This window comes from Pipistrellus hanaki (genome assembly GCF_964339955.1).
Source record: "Pipistrellus hanaki genome assembly, chromosome: 2".
Taxonomy (NCBI): domain Eukaryota; kingdom Metazoa; phylum Chordata; class Mammalia; order Chiroptera; family Vespertilionidae; genus Pipistrellus; species Pipistrellus hanaki.
In genome coordinates this window covers 119,942,942-119,964,355 of record NC_140504.1, presented here as the reverse complement: position 1 = coordinate 119,964,355, position 21,414 = coordinate 119,942,942, and the positions used below count along the sequence as shown (strand labels likewise).

General features: G+C 47.2%; 1 protein-coding gene across 2 annotated transcripts in view; it reads left to right on the top strand.

Annotated features, from left to right (window-relative positions):
- Window positions 1-12,844: 12,844 nt before the first annotated feature.
- Window positions 12,845-21,414, top strand: part of TFAP2A (transcription factor AP-2 alpha) — a gene marked incomplete at its 5' end in the record, with an annotated part of 28,329 nt that continues 19,759 nt past the window's right edge. Inside the window, one exon of one of the 2 annotated variants that reach the window (XM_084872623.1) lies at window positions 12,845-12,893. In XM_084872623.1, the coding sequence (XP_084728749.1) occupies window positions 12,846-12,893 (48 nt within the window). Of the gene's footprint in view, window positions 12,894-18,829; window positions 18,883-21,414 lie in introns of those variants that run through there. The other variant, XM_084872624.1, reaches the window with a different exon arrangement.

The window sequence follows — 21,414 nt, the reverse complement described above, 5'->3', positions numbered from 1 at the left end:
CATGATCAAACTTGGTCCTCAGAATCAGCAGGTGAACAATTATCAGCTTAAGGTATGAAACCTCATTGTCCGCTAGCAGGCTGCCGAAACTACCCTCTTTGTTCGTGAATTTCTTAGAGGGATTCAATTTTTAAAAAACCATTCAAGTCCATATACACCCATTAGAAAGGGAAAATTAAGCCTGTCAGCATATAAAGCATGGTATTGATAAAGAATGTTGCCCAACAAATAAACTTTTAACAAAACTCCAGTAGATGGCAGTATTAGCTAACTTTTTCCTTAAAAAAAAAATAAAGTTCAAGATGCTAACTAAATGTTGGGTAAGTTAAATGTGTTTTTTAAACTTCTAAATAAGAATTGAATGTGTTTTTAAATTATATATTGCACTCTGAATGGTAAAAAATAAGGAAAATCTTCAAGTGGCAATGTGAAACAACAACAATAGAGTAATTAAGTGATTAAACTAACATTGAGTGCTAACAAGTGCTAAGGACTTTATTATGGAGCTCTCAACATTCATGTTGAAGCCCTTACCCACACTCTGCCTCTGTATACAGGGTCTTCAGGAGATAATTAAGTTTAAATAAGGTCATAAAGGTGGGGCTGTAATCCACTAAGACTGGTGTCCCTGTGAGAAGAGGAAGCGACCCAGACACCCTTCTCTCTGTGGACACGAAGAGGAAAGGCCACACGAGGACACAGCAAGAAGGCAGAAGTCTACAAGCCAGGAGGACAGTCCTCCCTAGAAAACAATAATGATGACATCTTGACCTTGGACTTCTAGCTTCCAGAAACGTGAGAAAATAAGTTCATGTTATTAAACCATCCAGTCTGCGGTATTCTGTATGGCTGTCCGAGGCCAGTAACAGACTTTCCTAACATTATATATTTAAGTTCTCACCACCCTGAGGTGGAAATTACTGTATCTGTTGTACTGAGAACACTGAGGGGGATATGTAGTGACTTTGTCTAAACCATTCCCTGTAGGTTCCCTGATTGTGGTATCTCTGGCTGGTTCCACCACAGACAACGACCTCTATGTGGCTACAGCCAGGGGTCTACTTTCTGTCTTCATTGAGCTCAGCCTATCAGCACTGTTCCACACAGGTTTTTACTCCCTCTCTGGAAACTTGGCTTCCAGAGCCCATGCTCACTGGTGTTCTTCCTACTTCTTTGGTCATTCTTCTCAGGTGAGCTTTGTTGGTGTCCCTGCATGTCCTTGATTCTAAACCTGGCCTGGGCTTCTTGTTTAGCATTCCCCCATGATCTGAACGAGTCTCATGGTAATTGCTACAGCCTCCAAACTGGTTTTCCTGCTTCCATACTTGTCCCCCTACAGTGACAGCAGCCTAGGTGTTGAAACGGAATTTTTGGACTGGAGCCTGGATTCTTTGTCCACCAGAATGAAGGGATGATTCCATGGACAGTAGGATGGCATAACAAAAATGGAGATTTATTGAAGAACAAGTACAGACTCCCACATGGGGAGAGGCAAGAGTCCCACAGAATGGACTCCCATGTAGGGAGGGGGTAGAGGGTCCAACTGAGTTCCTTTCCCCTATGGCTTATAAAGACTGCAGATCCTGGTGCCTTGATATGCCCTCTAATAGTCACTATTCCCTTAGACTGGTTACTGTAGTAACTCCTGGTCTCAGAGGTCAAACCTCACATGGGACCCCCTCCTTCCTTACTGTTTTCCATTCCCTTTAGGCTTTCTTCCTCTCCTTCTGGATGGAGGGCTTCCTTCCCTTTATGTTGTAAACATAGACTTTTTGCTGTTCCCAGCTCCCTCATTCTATGGAAAGGTACCTGTTGCAGCTTTTCAGCTTGCCTAATCTATGGAAATATACCTTCTGCTGCTCTGCAGTCCTGAGCTTCCTCCATGGTCCCCTTAATTTCCAAAATTTCCTAAACCTGTTCTATTTTACCCCTAAAATTCCTGTTTCAGTGTCCCTGTTAAAATCACGTTAGATCATATCGTTTTTTGGCTCAAATCCCTGCAAAGGCTCTCCTCTGTCTCAGAGAAAAAGGAAATGGCTCGGGGACTTGCACCGTGAGCACCGCTAGCCCCCAGACCCCTGCTATTTCTAAATTTCTCTCCGGCCTGATCCATTACTACTCTTTCCTCTGCTCACTCACTCCAACCACCTAAACCAGCCATGTTTGTGCCTCAGGGCCTTTGCACTTGCTGATGTTTCTGCCTGGAATATTTCCCTGGTGATGCAGATGGCATCGTGTCCTTGGGGCACGCCTGTCTAAATTGCAAATCTCACACTCCCAGTACTTCTTACCCCCCTTCTTCATTTTTGTTTCCCTTTCCCTCCTCTTACAGTTACCTAACACACTAAAGACTTTACTTACCTTGTTTATTGCCTGCTTCCTCCCCTCTAGATTATAAATTCCCCAGGGGCAGGGATGGTTGTCCTTGTTTGTTTGTTTTCCACTGTTCTAGTCTCCTAATCTAGAGCAGTGCATGGCACATGGAAGATAGTCAATAACTGAAAGAACCTAGAGATAATGATTAAGAATAAGAAGCATTGCCCTAGGGCCTAGCTGGTTTGGCTCAGTGGATAGAGCGCCGGCCTGCAGACTGAAGGGTCCTGAGTTTGATTCCAGTCAAGGGCACATGCCTGGGTTGAGGGCTTGATTCCCAGTGTGGGGAATGCAGAAGGCAGCCAAACAATGATTCTAGCTCATCATTGATGTTTCTATCTCTCTCCCTCTGCCTTCCTCTTTGAAATCAATAAAAACAAAAATAAAAATATGTTTAAAAAAATATAAGAAGGCCGAAACCGGTTTGGCTCAGTGGTAGAGAGTCGGTCTGCGGACTGAAAGGTCCCAGGTTTGATTCTGGTGAGGGGCATGTACATTGGTTGCAGACACATTCCCGGTGGGGAGTGTGCTGGAGGCAGCTGATCGATGTTTCTCTCTCATCGACGTTTCTAGCTCTCTATCTCTCTCCCTTCCTCTCTGTAAAAAATCAATAAAATATATTTTAAATATATATATATATATATATATATATATATATATATATATATATACACAATATATATGAAGGATTATTGTGCAAAGAAGAATTCCCAAAGCTCCCTACATCTCACACAGAGAAAACAAAACAAAACAAAATTACATATAAATCAATATATGAAAGATTAGATAGAATAAAAAAATTATCAGACATTGAGGATTCTTAAGTATTGCAATAAGCTTATGAAGGAAAACTAGCAAATCTCTGGACACATTGGAAAATAGGACAGTTTCTAAATATGTTGATGCTATTTGCCTTCATTGTGTGTGAAGACAAAGGGATTGGATGGCTTCAAGTGGTCTTCCAGGCCCCGGAATCTACAGCTGAAATAAGCGTATTTTTTATCTAATTTTTGTGCATTTAAATATCCAAATGTAGCATTGTTCCATGCTTAGAGGATTTTGTAGACAACAAAGAGCATTGTAAAGCTAATCCTGTTGTTTGTAATTTTTTAAAAAAAACAAACAGCAGACTTGCCTATAAAGATTATTGTATATAATCCATTCATAGGCTTGTCTGAATCCCTCCCCTTCAGGAAATGTCACAATTTTTATGATATCCCTGAATATTATTAACCCGTGTTTATATAGCTCTCTTCAAAGAAGTCAATAATGTGATTTAGTAGCATGTTATTTCCACATCAGGCAACACAACTTATCTGGATTTTATAAGTTAGGGTATAGAGCGAAATACAAATATGTGAAAATACTTTGCCTAATAACAATACACCTAAAATTAGATTGATTATCATATGTACCAAATATTGTATGTAAGTTCCATCTGAAGGTGACAAAATACATTTGATGGTATCTTGTGGCTTGAGGTGTTTTTAGTTGTGGGTTTCATTTCTAGAATCATTTTCTGAAAACAATGTGGTTTCAGAACTCAACTGACAGATGTATGAATCTGACTCCAGGGGTTTTTAGAACTGGAAGGGGCCTCAGGGACACCAGCAAATGCGCCCTGGAGACATGAAGCAACTTGCCCAGTGACATAGAGTAGCTTGTGGCCAGACCGACACTAGAATCCGGTTTTTCTGATTCCAGCCGGTCTCGTTCTTTTTTCCCATGCTCAGAAAACCTGTGAATCTCCCAAAACACTGCAAATTGAGCTTTGCCCTGCCTGTGATGGCGGCAGTTTTCGGAAGGGTATGTATTGTATCAGAGCAGACTGCAGGGCTTTAGGAGAGGAGGGGAACAGCCTGTGCATGGGGACTGGTGTTTGGGAATCACTGTGGCAATGATAAAACCCTAGTAATGAGGAGTGGACTGCCATTCTCCCCGGCGCCAAACCGAACTGCAGCTCTGACGCTCTGCACCTGGCTCTGAGGACACATATCACATCTGTGGCTACTCTAATTATAGCTGGTAATAATGCCCATGCATTTCATTGGTCTCTTGTACAGAGAAAGAAGTTGAATAACAGAATCCTCATTTAAATAAGGATGCATAAATGTTTTACACCATAAGCCTGTTTTCTATTCAGTTATAGAGTAGGCCATCTGGTAATTGAGAAAATCGTTTGAAAACTCACCCAAATTAATCTGAAATGTTGCATTTCCTGCCTTTGGGGCTTTGAGTTTTTAAATTTTATGATGTTGTAATAGAGGGTGATCAAGCTAAAAGTAATACCTCTCTTATACCTATGCACACGTTTTAGGGTACACATGCATACAATTCACATAACAAGATGCACGTACTAGCACACTGGTATATTTAGTAGAATTACATACAAGAATGCCAGACTAGAATCCAGTTCATCCAAGCAACAGATAGCACATTCACTTATCAAGCATAATATGCTAGCATATGAAAGTTCTAACACTAAGACATGATATCCAAAGTAGGATTCATAAATCTGAGTATGACTTAGAATCCTGTGCATTAGGTGCATAACTATTGTGTTAATGTCTTAGGTGTGCAACAAATGAGACACAAAGGAAAAGAGTTCAAGGGTTTTACAGTACCTCAAGTGGTGAAGTGTACATTAATGATGAAAATGATAACAAAAGCTAAAAGTAAAAAAGGAGAACCTCAAAAACACCTCTTTAAAAATATTTTTAATATGTGTTTTTATTTATTTTCGAGAGGGAGGAAGAAACAGGGAGAGAGCCATCAATCAGTTGATTCCTGCACGCCCCCTACTGGTGATTGAGTATGCACCTGGGCTTGTGCTCTGATCAGGAATTGAACCAGAGACCTTTTGGTGCATGGGAGGATACTCACCCAACTGAGCCACACCAGCCAGGGCAAAAGAATAATATATTTTGAGTCCAGGGGTTTTCAAACATTTTAGTCACAATCTCCACAGCTAAACAACTGTTAAACAATCAAAAATCTTATCTGATGGTAAAAATTTTAATGATTTACATATTCAAGGCAAGTGGCAGTAAAGTTTATATCACTAATAATGACACAAAAGATAATGGTAGTAAAAAATAACAGTTGTACATATTATGACAGTGTAGGGATTAAATTAATATGAATTGTAAGGTTTTCTTTGTAGATTTAATCTTATCCAGGTCAAATAAGACATTTTCCCTTCTAGTTATCTCTGCTCCAGTTCTTGTTTCATATTTGCAAATGAATGAGCTGCTTTACTTTGTAAGACAGAAATGACAAAATATTATAGAGTTATATCTTCACACATTTTACTATGTAAATATGTACACATCTATTCAAAATCCTACTTATCACATGTCCCTAGAGAATACTAGCAAAACCCCATGGGATTCTAGAGTTCCTATGAACGTAGTTTGAGGAACCCAATTTAAAATGTGTGCTTTGTTAGAATTATCAGTGTATCGGCTAGAATGATTTGGTTCCAACTAAGTTAAATGTCTTTTATTCACATATTAAGTCCTGAGGCAGAACAGCCACAGGGTCAGTTAATTCAGCAGCTGCACAAGACCATCAAAGACCTAGAATTCTTTCCTTCTTTCCATTCTGCTGTACCTTGCCTAGCAGAATGGGGCTTCCTTCATGGTCAGAAGGTGGCTGCAGTAGTTCCAGACATCACTTCCCTTATATCTCCCCAGAGTGACAACCAAAACCTAGAAGAAAAAATAAAGACACAGCTTTATCTTCTGTTCCTTCCTAAGAGTGAGCAAGACAATCTCAGATGCCCCAATTCCAATCCGCTTTCCCTTTGTAAGGCTGAAAACTGCATCCTGTGCTCATTCCTAAGCAGCCACCAAAGAGGGGAGTGGAATGATCATCACTGGCTTAGGAAAGTGTTTCTCAGCCCGAGCTGCACACTCACAACACTTGGAAAGTTTTCAAAAACTGCAAAACTCTAGACGAATTAACCACAATCTCTGGAGGTGGGCCTGGGTATCAGTATTTCTCCCAGAAGATTCTGATAAACTGTGAGGGGTACTGATATCTGTTAGAATGGCTGTTATCAAAATGACAAGATAACAAGTGATGGCAGGAATGCAGAGAAAAGGGAGTCCTTGTGCACTATTGGTGGAAATGAAATTTGTAAATTGGTGTAGCCACGATGGAAAGCAATACAGAGGTTCCTCAAAGAATTAAAAATAGAACTACCAATTGCAATTCCACTATTAGGTATTTATCGAAAGAGGGGAAAAACTAACTTGAAGGCTATATGCTCCCCCATGTTCAGTACAGTTATTTATAATAGCCAAGATATGGGAACAACCTAAATGTTCATAGATTAATGAAAATATTATATATAACTGTATATACACATATAAAGAAATACACACAATGAAATAGTGTTCATCCTTTAAAAAAAAAAAAAAAAGGAAATCTTGTTGTTTGTGACAAATGGATGAACACTGAGGGCATTAGGCAAAGCCAGACAGAGAGAGACATACTGTACGATCTCACTTATCTGATGAATCTGAAAAAACAAAAACAGAAACCAAGCTTACAGATACAGACAACAGATTGGTGCTTGCCAGAAGCAGGGAATGGGGGAGGGGTGGACAAAATGGGTAAAAGAGGGTCAAAAGGTACAAAACTTACTTATAAAGTCAGTCTTGGGGATGCAATGTACTGCACAGTGACTAAAGTTAATAACACTGTACTGTACAGTTGAAAGTTGCTGAAAGAGTATATCATAGAAATTCTCATCCCAAGAAAAATAATTTTGTACTCATGGATTGTGGTGATCATTTTACAATAAGCAGAGTGTAGCAAAAGTAGGTTTACAGTAGTTCATATGGAAAATAATACAATAATTAATAAATAATAACACAAGAGTAACTGTTTTGTGTACTCAAAACTATAAACCTACTTTGTCCCACCCCCTATACAAATATTCAATTATTATGTTGTACACCTCAAACTAATATAATGTTATATGTCAGTTATCCCTCAATAATTTAAAAAGCAATAATAACAAACAAAAGCTTTTGGATTAAAAAAAAAAAATGAGGGGTGAGAACCTATCTAATTCTTAGATGAGTTGAGACTGATCCCCTTGGGTAAGAGAGGGACCCAACCTTTCCTGAAACATATGGTTACCTGATAACTGAACAAAACCGGGGTTTTAGAATCAAGAAAGTAGGGAGAGAATGGCATTGTCAGATCCATTATGACATAACAGAGAAGACTAAAGAGCTAGTTGGAGCTGTCAAAGTACTGTTGAGGATATATACTATCCACACTGAAGATGATTTTCATTTTTGAAGTCACAAGCAATCTCCTACATAATCATTGGTCATTAACAAAAACGAATTCCTTCTTTCTCCTTAGGCTCAGAGCTACTTGGACTTTGAGAAGCAGGTTTGTCAACATGACAGAGCACCAAGGTAATGGATTCCAATGACGAAACAGGAAATTCATTCATGAGCTTTTGGCATACCTCCAAATTTACTTAGCCAGAAATGGGACACCTATGTTTTCCCACTTCTGCTTTATTATCCTCAATGAGAATAACCAAACATTAATTAAATGGAAACAAATATTAGATGGGACTTAAAAAAAAAAAAAAATCTGGCTTGCCTGAGCCGGTTTGGCTCAATGGATAGAACATTGGCCTACGGACTGAAGGGTGCTGGCTTCGATTCTGGTCAAGGGCATATGCTAGGGTTGCAAGTTTGATCCTCAGTAGAGGCAGCCAAATTATTCCCTCTCATCATTGATGTCTCTCTCTCTCTCTCCCTCTCCCTTCCTCTGTGAAATAAATAAATAAAATTTGGCTCCCCCATTTTCCCCATCGCACCAACCTGCCACCCATTTTAATATTAGAAGAGACAGAGGCATAGAGAAGTTAGGTGATTACCAGAGATTATATCAGGGATCTGTGGCAAAAGTAGACCTTTTCTCCACCTTTCTCTCACCTTGTCTTTGGTGCTCTTACAATAATTAGACTTTTTCTCTGATTGTAGTTCTGTGTATCTCAACTGTGAATGCTGTAGAAGAAGTGCTAAATAAACAATTTCAATTTAACACTCAGTTTCCTAAAGGGACACGTGGGGGCAGCAAAAGTTTAAGAAAAAAATTCCAGTTCTAACTTGTAAAGGCTATATGCAAGGGTGGGCAAAAGTAGGTTTACAGTTGTGAGGACGTGAAACAGTTCGTTCTTGTGTTATTTGTTCATTCTTGTAAACCTACTTTCTTAATTAATATAAACCCATTTTTGCCCACGCCTCTATATACATTAGGAAACATTTGAAAAAGGGATATTTGGGGGGAAGGATGGTTTGTTTATTTGATAGAACTGAGATTGCTTATGACCCACATGCATCAACAAGGTACTGGATATTTCAGAGAAAGTGGTAGTCAGCATGACTTAATTATGCTTCCAAATGTGTCACTGCTAAGAGATTATCAAATGCACTAGTTATAAATAGGAAGTGTGTCTACAGAATGTTTAATACTGAGCCACACCTTCCTTGTAGAAGTTAATGAGATTTTGTGTCACATGGACTGGAATAAGTAAAGGCAGCATATTGAAGAAAAGTTCCTTTAGCTGTTATTATAACCCATTTTCATTATTATGATTACTGATGAATAAAACAGTCTCCTTTGGTAGTTACTTCAATTTTTTATTTCCTCATTCTTTAATGTTTTCTTTCTTCTTTTTTAAAAAATATTTTTATTGATTTTTTTACAGAGAGGGATAAAGAGTTAGAAACATCAATCAGCTGCCTCCTGCACACCTCCTACTGGGGATGTGCCCCCAACCAAGGTACATGCTCTTGACTGGAATCAAACCTGGGACCTTTCAGTCTGCAGGCCTACGCTCTATCCACTGAGCCAAACTGGTCGGGGCTAATGTTTTCTTTCTTACTGTCAGTTGTTTCATATCTTTCTCCAATGACTCTAAACAGTGATTCCTGAAGGATTATTCCTGTTTTCCTTCTATAAAATTGTTACAAAGCATGGAATTCTTGCACTGGAATTCTGTGCTATGAAATATTAGGCATATGTCCAGGCAGTGTTCAAGACACGTGAAAGACACAGGTAACAGGCATATTCAGAAAGGAAGCTTACATTTTCTTGTAGTTTTCAGTGGAGTCTGAACTCAATCAGGGAAATGGTCACCAATGAAACATCAACATTAAACTCTGGAGACATTTCTCAAGCATCATCCAGAATTCAGACTTTGAAGGTCATTTCTATCAACACTGCACATTTCCTATCTGCAATTAACAATGGATACCCAGGTCATCTTTAATTCCAACCCCTTTAAGGCAGATGGATGCTTTAGGTTTACAAACATTTAGTCAAAAGGTATTTTTAATTGGGCTTTTACTCCTGAGCACAATCCAGGACACAGTACCTAGAATTGTGGACAGATTGCATGGAACTGGTGTGGTGAGGGGAATACCACCACCCTGGACACCTAGTTTTGACCCCTTTGGTCACCAACAAGCTGAGGATTGCCAGTCTCAGTACACACCTGTGGTGGGTGTTGTGATGAGAGTGCTAAGGCTCTAAAATTCTGTGAGTCTCATAATTTCTTCCTCAGGATAAAACTGTGGAAAACACTGACTTCCCCCTCTTTGAGAGCTTAGAGCCAGGTTGCTGTTGGACATAACAAGTCAGAGTTTTCTATCTAGTCTTGGCACTGGGGCCCAGGAAAAGGGCCAAGGCCAAGGGAACTGTGTTGTTTGAAAAAGTTTTGGTTGTCAGCTTCTCTTTCTAGTAGTAAAAGAAAAGGGTGGGGGGGAAGAGTTTTAAAATCTTGTCAATATTGGGGGGGGGGGGTTGTTTTAATATTTGAATATAATAATATGTAAACTGGATATGTATTTTTCATGTGTTACTTAATCAGAACTTTATATAATGGATGCTTACCGGTAAGTGCTCAGAAAAAATGCAAAGAAAATATGTATTCAAGCAGTTTTTAAGTATTTTTCCTTTGTTCAGTACGCTTGAGAGGTTCACTCAAACTATAGTTTTAAAATTTTTAAATTTTAAGATAAATGGAAATTGAAAGTAGTCAAATGCTATTGTCTCCTTATTTATTCAACTAAGTGTCTTAGCTGACTTTGTCCCTAAAAGTTCCTGAGACAAATGAAAACCAGTTTTTCAAAAAGTAGAAATAAAACATTTAAACTGAAGACCACAGTTAACTTAGTATCCTGTAACTTTGGTGTTTTGAATAGTAATTCTCAAAGAGGCGAGTAAAGTAAAAAAGGAAACTGTGTATAAATTGTCAAGTTCTGGTGTTTGTTTTTAATCACTTCCCAAGAAAAAACTTCCTTTTCATTCTTCTCAGCGCCACACTTCAAAGGAAAATTGTGTAATGCTTATGTCCACAACATTAGGGCTAAGATTTTCTAATTAGAAAGGCTGTACAATTTACATTATAATATTCAGCATGAATACATTTTGAGTTTGGAAACAGATGAAGTGACATGTGCCATGTCAATTTTTTTTAAAACCTCATGTACTTGATCTAACCTTGTTAAATTGTCGACTTAAATTTTAAATGCAACTTGTTATGCTGAAATAAATACAGAAACACACAATGCCCTTTGAATAATACCTCCCCGGGGGTCCCAGAGCCATGTTTAGTATTGTTTTGTTGGGGGAGGGGGAGGTTAATGACTTAAAAAATAAAAACTCTTAGACTTGAGAAACATAATTCATGCCTTTTTTTTAATTTTTAACATGTACTTGGAAATCCAGAGGTAGCTGGCCTATCATTTTGAGATCTTTGATCAAATCATCTTGTACAGCCCCACAATATGCACGTTTTACTTAACCTGAACTTTATATAATGGTTGCTTAAGTGCTCAAAAAAATGCAAACAGAAAATACGTATTTAAGCAGTTTTTAAAATATGTGTTTAACCAGAGCCCTCTCAGAGTAGAGCGAGCCTTTCAGCATCACATGCAGACGCAGGAAGGCTGCATTATGAAGAAAGTAGAAGGTATTAAAACATGGACGTCTCACAGGTTTTAATGACAACCGAGGGCCGCTCTGTGGTCGCCCGGAAAGCAGGGGGATCCGGTGTCAGAGGGTCGGGAAGAACATCTTCAGGAGCTTCCTTGGGGGGAGGCAGAAAAGGCAAAGCGAGCGACCCGCACGTTTTACCATAGGGCCTCAGCTTTCATTTCTAAATCAAAGCGCCAGCTCCTCCAGAAAGCCTCCGAGTGTGCGTCCCAGCCCGTCCCAGCCGTAGCTGATCAAACTGAAAGTAAACGGGGCGGTGGGAGTCCACCCACGACCCGGCCCGCGGGGCAGCGGGAAACCGGGCGACAGTTCGGCCTGCACAGAGGGAACCGGGACCCAGCCGCCGCCACAGCTCGGACTTTGCAGGACAGAAAGTTTGGGTCTCCCACTGCAGACTTTCTGGAGACTTGCATCCATTTAGGAGACTCGGTCTCCGCCAGCCTCTAAATTCTGCATGTGAATGAGCAGGCGGCTCCCCACCCCCACCCCGCCCAGGCCTCCGGGGGTTGGCGCCAGAAGTCCCTCCCGACCGTCCCGGGCGCAGCGGGGACTGTCCGCCGGGCCGGGCCTCCACGATCCGCGGGCCGCCTCCCCCACTCCGGCCGCCGCGCGAGGTCCCGGCTCCGCTGCCGGAGCCGCCCGGGAGCAGCGCGGAGCCCGCGCCCCCTCCCGCCCCGGGGGGACGCCCACCTGTTAGCCCGGGCGGCGCCGCTGCCAGGGAGCGACACGTGCGGCCCGGAAGGTGACCGGCCCCGCCCGGCACACACCCTCCGGATGGCACGGCCCGAGGGGCCACTGCGTGCGCAGCCCCAGGGCCGCGAGCCTGCAGCCCGGACGCCCCGCCGGCCGCTCCCGGAGAAGGCGCTGCGCTGCGGAGCCGCCGCACCGGCCGCCTCGCCCGCGCTCCCCGGCGGCGGCAGCTGTGCCCGGGGCGGTGGGTGGGGACGAGGGCCCGGGCGCCGCGGCTGGGGGCGCACCTGGTCGGCACACTGAGCTCGACCGGTTTGGGGTGGGATGCAGCGGAGGTGGAGGGGGCGGGGTTCGCTAGATGGGGGGTGGGGGTGGGGGGCTCGCCCAGGCTGGGAGAGCCCACAGCTGGATGGTTCTGCTTTCGGACTTCACATCCAGAGGACAGGCTCCAAGGACGTGGCCAGGACGAGTTAGCTGAGGCGCCAAGCTGGGTTCGAGGAGTTGGGAGCGGAGGCAGAGAGGGCCTGGGGGGATGGGAGGGGCAGGGGAGGCCGTAGCTCAGAGGTTGAGAACAAGTTGTATCTGGCCGCAAGTGGTTCTAGACCTGTATCCCATGAAAACCCCAGCGCCACAGAGAGGAGGGGAAACGCGGAGTTTGTGGGCCCTCGCTGAGCAGTGACGTTGAAATTGTCCTTAAGCTGGTTGATTCCAACGCAGGGCGCTTGTGGAGAGAGTGACACCTCTTCATGCCTAGGACGACTGAGACGCGCTCCGTCTTCCCACAGGATGCGCAGGTAAAGCTCAGGTCTCAGGTTCTTCACGCGGCTACAGGTGGAGAACAGCTGCAGACCAGAAAGCCAGCCCCCAAGCTCTACCTCCGAGATGGAGGCTCGCGTTTCCCCAGGTCCGTGGTGCTCAGAGTTGAGCTTGCACTCACCTCCCTGGGAGGGCTGATTAAAAGAATGATCTCTGGGCCCAGGCCTCAGTTTTCAAGAGTGCTGGTGTGGGGCGTGAGCATTTGCGTTTCTAATGCATTCCCAGATGATGTGGATCTTGCTGGTCCCTGGACAACACTTTGAGAACCACTGCCCTAAGCCATTGCTTCTCAGATCTGCCTACACAGTGCACTTACCTGGGATACTTAAAAAAAAAAAAAAAAAAAGTTATGTTTGGGTCCTCTTGGGCATTAGCATTTTAACACTCTTTGGGTGATGCTGATATAGAGCAATGTTTGAATGTCACCGCCCCAAGCCATGCATTGCCCCAAAACAACTTTTGCGAGAGGAGGGGGGGACCAGGATCTTTTCCAAACTACTCTTGGCTATTCTGACGGCTTTGGATCTAGCTCCCCAGTTTTTGTAAAAGAAAGACCCTTTCACTTTACATATGTTTTGCACAGTGACACAGACAGGAGTTCGATGCTCTGCTTTCATCAACTATACAGGGATTGTAAAGGATGGAACCATTCCCCCAAGGCCTTAAAAAACACAAATGATAATTTAATATTAATAATTCTGCTTCCCATGTATGGAAGCCTCTTCAAACATCCCAGCCCAGTATATCCATTAGGAACCAAAGTAATCTCGCAGGGTGAGTGATTGCAGATTATTCATGCTGGAGTGATGGAGACCCAGGGTCCTAAATCCGGGCTGGCGGCAGGCACTTACATCCCAACTTGCCAACCACATTAATGTGGACTCCAGGGGAAATCTAACCCTTGGCCAAAAGAGTGGGGTAGGGGGGACAGTATTGGATGTCCAGGATGGCTCTTGCATAGCCCCAAACTGGTCATATTAAGTGGTGAGTTGCTGATACCGCGACTGGAAAGGTCTTTACAGCAGGTGTCCCAGGGGAAATGGGGGGAGGAGAGAGGGATGAGGGTGGGGAAGGTGTCTTCCTTCTTCCCCAGGACTGCTGAGGGACAGAGCCACTCCCACCGCAAAGGAACTCCTCAGAAGCCCCCCACCCATCTCACCCCCGCCGGGTGTGACTTTGCCTGCCTTAAGGGTTTAGAACCTCACTCTAGACAAGCCAGGACTGCAATGGAGATAACCCACAGGGACAGGGTCCCCACAGAGACTGCTTATAATTTCCAAGGACTTCTGCCTTTCCCTCATTTCCTGGCCCACGTGTTTACTCTCCCCCTTCCCCAAGAACAGTTGCGTGGGGAATACGTGGGGATTAAGGGGAGCAAAACCCGCCCCTACTGGTTAGGAACTCCTGAAGACTGTCCTTTGGGCCTGCAGTGTCTTGCAGGTTCAAAAGGAAACTCTGTTTCCAAGAACTCACTCCTCACCCCCTTCTGCGCATTTATTGGGGGGGGGGGGGATATGAGCATCTTTGAACACACTAGAAAAGAAACATTGCAGTGGGAGCTGAAGATGGGTGGATCTCAGAGAGCCAAGAGAGCAATTCCGCGCTCTGCTGCAGACTGGGCTCCCCGGCCACACCCCCTCGCCAGTGCCCAGGCTGTCCTCGGTCTTTCCCAGGCCTGGAGGGACGCGCGGGCGGCGTGTTCAAGCCCTTTACTCTGGAAAGTAGTTGGGAGAGTTCCCCTTTCTTCGTCTGCCACTCCTCCCAGACTCTGCGCGTTTCTTCGCTAGGGTTTCCCTCGGGGCAGAGTACTTTATGACAGGGTGTGATAAGTGGTGATTTTGTTCCTCTTTTGATGGCAGGATTGCTTTGTAAACAGAAGCGCAAACTCGTTCCGATAGTGGTTCCGCACCAGTGCACGGCCGGCCGCCAGCCCTGGCTGAGGCTGTGGCTGCACCTGTCGCCTGGGGCTGGGAAGGACCCGGGTTGCCCATGGAGGGGTCGCACCGAGCGAGCGGAATCATGGTTCTCCAGCCTCCAGAGCATCTCTAGGTTTTCGTCTCTTGGTCTTGCGGGCCTCCTCAGGCCTTCTGTCCTCTGTGATACAAACTCCCCGTTTGAAAGAACACGCCTGGGAGGCATCAGTGGACAGACGCCAAGGTCCTGGGGCCTCCCCTCTGCACTCTCCTTGGGCTCCCGCGGTTGAAGGTTTGGCTTCTCACTTCTGTGCTAACTGTATCCCTATTCCTTTGCCCTAATCCAGATGGAGCGTCATCAGGCTTTTGTGCTCTGGAGGAATCGCTCTAGGTGAGAGCTTCAGCTCCTGGTGTGGCAAGACTCTGCTCAGCTTCCCTCATCTTTCCCCCTAAGTGATCCAAACCTTCTCCCGGCAAATTATTGAACTTGTCTGAGCCTTCATTTACCCAGTTTACTGCTCTGAGGGCCCCGGAAGACCCAACGTGGACTGAGGCTCTCTCAGGTCCAAGGATGGGAAGATGTGTCTCTGCTGGGGAAGAGGCTGGGGCTCAGGGGGTGGTCTCTCAATCTGTCCAATCACCCCTGACTCCTTTAAGGGGAATGTGAAGTCCAGGTGGCCCTAATAATGAACTTACAAATGAACCCATTGCTCAGACTCTGGTCTAGACTTTCAAGTGCCTTAAGGAGCCTAGAAGGGTTCCCTAGGCAGTTGGCACATGATGATGCATGAAAAGGTGGGGAAGGGTCCTGGAGGTTCTGAAGTGCAGTGAATGCGGTTCAAGTACAGCTTTATCCTAAAGGAAAGATTGTTCCCAGTGCAACCTGGGGGCTGATGGAGCCAGGAGTGTGTGTGTGTGTGTGTGTGTGTGTGTGTGTGTGTGTTACCGTGACAGGAGTAAATGGAACTCCTGCTGCTCTTCCTCTCCTAATCCAGTTTAAAAAAAAAAAAAAAAAAAGGCTGAAGTTTTCTCCGATTCATAAGAGGCCAGATGTTGATGTTCTAGAAACTGCTTGGGTGCTGAGGCAGGTCCTCAAGTAGTCTTGGGCCTGCCTGGGAAACTGGGTGCAGCTGGCTAGCTAAAGTGGCCCTCGGTGCCTGGGCTCAGGATTAGGTTGGGAAGTGTCTTCTTCCCCTCTGCTCCCCCTTCCATGGCACATCCCCCGCCCCCCTTAGGAGATAGAGTCAGACTCTTGGGTGTAGCAAGGAAGGAAGGTGGGGAAAGACCCTTAGGGGTGAAGTGGGGTTTGAAGAGCAAGAGGGAGGGCGCACACATGGGAAGATGAGGGTCCTGAGGGGCAATAGTAGGAGGTGCAGTTGACCCAAAGTCTGGTTGCAGTGTGCCTAAGAAAGTAGCTGTGGCATTGACCTTGTCTGGACCTGAATGGGTCCTGGGTGAGAGTGGGGATGGGTGCACTCCAGTCCTTGATCACTCAGCAGCCTTTTTGAGAGCACAAGGTGGGTCAGGTTCTGTGCTGAGCACTTTGTGAGCATTCTCCTAGAGAATTCTCACAACCAATTACCCATTTTACAAATGGATAAATGAAGGTTCAGACAAGTTCAATAATTTGCCCTATGTCACTCAGACTATAAATGTGACAGAGCTGAGTTTGAACCTCCGTGGTCCTATTCCAAAACTCAGTTCTAGCTCCACTCTGGTCTCAGATTCCTGGACTCCCTCCTCCGATCTCTCCCGCGCCCCCACCCCAACCGGGCCCTGCACCTAGCACCTGAGCAAAGCCTGGGCTGCTTCCTTCCAAACCTTCAATCTGTCCAATCACCCCTGACTCCTTCAAGGGGAATGTGAAGTCCAGGTGGCCCTAATAATGAACTTACAAATGAACCCATTGCTCAGACTCTGGTCTAGACTTTCAAGTGCCTTAAGGAGCCTAGAAGGGTTCCCTAGGCAGTTGGCACATGATGATGCATGTCCACTGCCTTACAACCCTGAGCGGGGCTTGGCTTCCGCACTTAACTACACTAGTAGCTTTGCCCCTTCTTTCGGCACTCTATGTCTTCCCCACTCCCTCCAAAAAGTACCAGAGTTGGAGATGACACTCTAAATGCTCCACCCGGCCCTGGCACAACCCTCGGGTCTTCCCAGGCTCAGCCTGACCCAGCCAGCTGGATCCCAGTTCCTTCAGCTTTTGTTCCACCAGTGAGTGGGAAAAGCCTGGAAACCGTGCTCATTTTTAAGAGAGCACAGCGCCTCCAGCCGGAATCCGGAAGAACTACAGGCCCTTCTTGGAGACCAGTCTTGGACTTGGAAGCATTTGGATTTTACCAACCTATTTCGACCGCCTGGAAAAAGCCGGGGAAGTGAAGTATAGAAGCTAATGAGTTAAAAGTGCTGTAACTTTAATAACTTAAAAATATCGCAAAACACACATACACACAAACAAACAAAAGTCAAACTTGTTGAGCAGTGTCTTAAGGGAGGTTCAAGATAGTTTCAAATCAAGGAGAGAATCGGCAGCAGCAAGAAAGTCTCTCAGCCCAGAGACGATTAAAATGCCTAAGCGATTCGGTGACTTCTCAGAGAGACACCGCCACACCATCCCTGGGGGTTGCAAGACCATCTGGGTAGGCAGGAGTGCAGAGTTAGAAGGAGAAGGGCTTGGTGTGGGGACAAATCTCCACTTCTCAGAGCGGAACTGACCTCTTACACACTTTTGTCTGACGTGTCAGAGAAGATGATTCGACACCGGGGTTCTTGGTTCACCTCTCAGTCCCTGCGATGGCAGCAGGGAGGGTAACTGAGCCTGTTCCAGTCGTCCCAGGCCCAATCCCCAGACAACTGGATCTCTTGGCTGTCGGGAGGTAGCTGGCACTGCTGGGCAGGGAGCGAAGCCTGGGGCTAAGCTCCTCGCCCAGGCCTCCCTCCCAGCCAGGTGTGGTTCCTGCCGGGGAGGTGAGCTCCCGGGAGCCCCAAATCCTGTGGCTTCTTTTAAAGCTCCCTTCTAATTAGAAGCAGCGGTGAAATCACTTGAGCGATTTTATCTGTCATGGGAAAGCAAACCCCAGCCCAAACCCCAGTTGCCCATCCCAGAACCATCAACGCCCCCACTGGTCGTTTAAAAAGTTTTTAGTGCAAAAGATAAAGAGCTGGGAAGCAACAAGAGGAGTGGGGGAGGAGAGGGGGTTGTGACAGTAGGAAAAGAGGGTGAGCCTCAAATAGAAGTTTGCGTGTGTGAGTGTGCAATTGTGTGCGTGTGTTTGGCTCTCTGTTGTGGGAGGGGACTAAACCTAAACCTAGAAGCCAGAAACGAACCTCTGCACCTACTAAAAAACACTTTGATCTGGGATCCGACGCTGAAGCAGCCCTGGGGAGTGCAGACTCAGATCCGCGAGGCCCGGGGCTGCCTTGAATCTCCTGGGCCGGTGGGAAGGGCAGGAGTGGGGGGAGAGGGTCCGTCCCCACCGCGGGCATCCAGGTGCGCGGGACCTATCGACTGGCCCTGCCTTCAGATTTTGCACTCCTCCTCCCACCCATCTCCCGGTGAAGACTCCCAGCAACAAAGTTTCGAGGGGGAGGAGAGCCGTGGGAAGACTGTGTAGACGCCCCCAATGCTTGAGTGTGAAAACAGGCTCTCGCACTAGCAGCGCGCCCAGTGCACCCAGGCAGGCAGTCTGCGTTGGTTCCGAGACCGACTGGGAAGGCGGGTTGGGGCTGTGGGGAAAAGCTGGAGTTGATGGCGAGATTGCCACGGCTATAAATCCATCACTTCCCAGTTCAGCTCCGCGAGGCGCAGGCACTGGAGCTGGCGGAGTGAATTCCTGGGCTAGCGCGCATGCGTCGGCAGGTAGCAACCCAGCTCTTTATGACCAGGTGAGATGTTGGTGAGCAGGTAAAAAAAAAAAAAAAAAAGGAGGATTTGCCTAAGCGATTCCAGGGAGCGGGCCCAGTCGAGCCCTACAGCCCATGCCCGGCGGGGACCAGTCGCCAGGAGCGCCGAGACGCGATGTCCATACTTGCCAAAATGGGGGACTGGCAGGTACGGGGGTTTGCCTGGGCTGGGGCCGAGGTGGGCGGGGGTGGGACGGGGGAGGGTGCCGGGAGGGGTAGGCGGAGAGGAAGAGCCTTGGCCCAGGGCAGGAGTCGTAGGTGAGGCGCGCCCGGCTGCGCCCCGGAGAGTTCCTAGGGGAGAAAGGACGGGAGGACGCGCAGGCGGTGCCGAGGCGCTGGGGGCACCGCGCCGCGCACTGCCCGCGGGCCGGGCCCTGGGGCAAGTCCGGCGCCCGCTCCCACGGTGGCCCCGGGGGAGGGGTCACCTGTAGTTTGCGATGCAGCTCCCCTCCCCCCCTCCTCAGCAGAAACGGGGCTGGATGACTAATTCAGGAGGAGGAAGGGTGCTGGGCGGGGGTTGTGGTGCGCCATGAGGAGATTTCCCTGCTCGCTACGCCTTTGGTCTTGTCCCAGACCCCAGGGCTGTGCGTGAAGTGGGGTTCGGGTGCACCTGTCTCTCCGTGTGTCTCCACGTTTTGGGGACCTAGAGGCTGTAGCGAATGGAAAGGGGCCCACATGTAAGAAGGGTCGCGGGTTGAGCATGTTCTTTGGGAAAATACTTAAAAAGAGTTTGCGCTAAGTTTAGCTTCTCACTCAGTCCGTTTCCTGAAGTCAGTTTTCGCTTCTTGGGCTCCTGACGGGGTGGCTGGATGCGGGTGTGTGTGAATGGCTGGCGATGAGGCAGAAGATCTAAAATTTTCCGAAATCAACGCCTCAGGCACCGCAAGGCCAGCTAGGCTCCGGGTTCTGCCCGCCCTGAGCCGCGACCTGACCCGGCATCCGGAGCATTCGTCCAGAGTTGTCCTGACTTCCAGACGTGTTCCCCTTGGGAACTAGGGCGGCCCTGGCCGGATTGGTGAGGGTAGCAGCCTCTCTCCTGTCTCCGATTTCATAATGGGAACCCCAGGGCCCTGTTTTCTGCCCCTGCAAAGCAAGGCCTGGTTAGGGCGAGGCTCCATGTGCCTAAAAGTTCGCAGGTGGGTTGGAACCAAACGCCCTGATCGGCCCAAAGAGAAGTCCAGGCCTACTCCTTGTGGCTCGAGTTCTTGCACTTGTTTCGAATTTGGGCCAATAAAAGTTCAGAGAAGTCCTGTCTTCACTGCATTCTTTGGAGTTTGGGGAAAGGAAGTCATCTCGCAATACTAATTTCTTTCCTTACATTTTTAAAAAACCAACCGTGAGCTCTTATACCTCTCCCCAGCAGGTAAATCTCACTAAATAAAATGCCATCCCCAAAGTTAGACTAACTTTGTGGTTTAAGGATGCAAATCTCATACCAAATACAAATCCTGGGATAGCACACCTCTTTCCCTTGTCCCTGCGGGCTCAGGGCTCATCTTCATTCTCTCCCCCAGAGGGTAAAGATGAGGGAAGTGCTTTGGCAGAGGGGTTTAAGTTTCCTCCTCAAGCCGGAAGAACTTTGTTGCAGAATTCTGAACTCCTCGGTGGTGAGAAGGCGCCGGGAGTGGAGGGAGGCTGGGCCTGGGTCTGGGCCTCCATCCGGTAGGCCCAGCTAAGGTTCAGAAGCAGCAAGCTTACAGCTTGAAGGGGAAAGGAGTGAGCCCTGGGCCTGGCTCCTAAGGGCTCACAGTTTGGCAAGCGGTGGGAAGCCTGAATGCTAAGAGGGGCACTGAGGATTTGGGGTCCTGAAAAGTGAGATGTTCTGGGGTTGTCCTGTTGGGCTCCTGGGTCCGACTGGGTAGTGACAACCATAGAAAACAGAGTCTTTCTGGCCTCTCGCTGTCTCTTTGTTTCTCTCCGTATCTCTGTCTCTCACACACATACGTGCCCTTAGTTTCTTCAGGGCCCCAAATTTGGCCTGGGACCCCTAACCCTAGGCCTGGCGCTGCTGTCCTGGGGTTCTGGCTAGGCAGGGCTATTGACATGCAAACAAGGGACTTGTGGTGGTAATGTCGCGCCCTCTCAGGCCGCTCCGCCGGCTCCGGGGTGATGGGGTGCCGCCCGGGCCTTTCTTTGGCGCCCAGAACGCCGGCGGAGGCTCGGAGCCCGCAGGCCCCAATCTGCACCTCAAAGGCGCCCTCGGCGGGAATACGACAACAGTTTAACAGCTCCGGCTGGTGCGGAGCCGCAGGTCGGTGGGGTGCGGAGCAGCAAGAGCGGCTGGTTGAAAAGATGAAGAGCCTATGCCTTCCCCAGCCCGCAGACTGAAAGAAAGAAAGCGAAACAAGAGTTCCTTTAAACACGCCTTAGCGCAGTTCAGGGGTGGGGAATCCATGCTCCCAGGCCTGGGGTTTGGCCTACAGATCACGCTCTGCGTCTGCTGCCCCGCTGGGGAGGTGTCAGTCCTCCCAGCGGCCCATCCCCCTGCTTAAAGCGAACCCCGGGCAGCCCCAGAGGGCGAGTGTGCCAGCACTAGAGCTGACCCTTTCCCGAGTAAGGTGCCTCGGGGAGCCCCTCGCTGGGCTCAGCCCAAAGACTACTCTAGCATTCTGAGGAAAGAGGAGGTCGGGGGGAGAAGGGGGGTGCTCAGTTGTGGGGAGGGAATCTCCCTCCCCGCCCC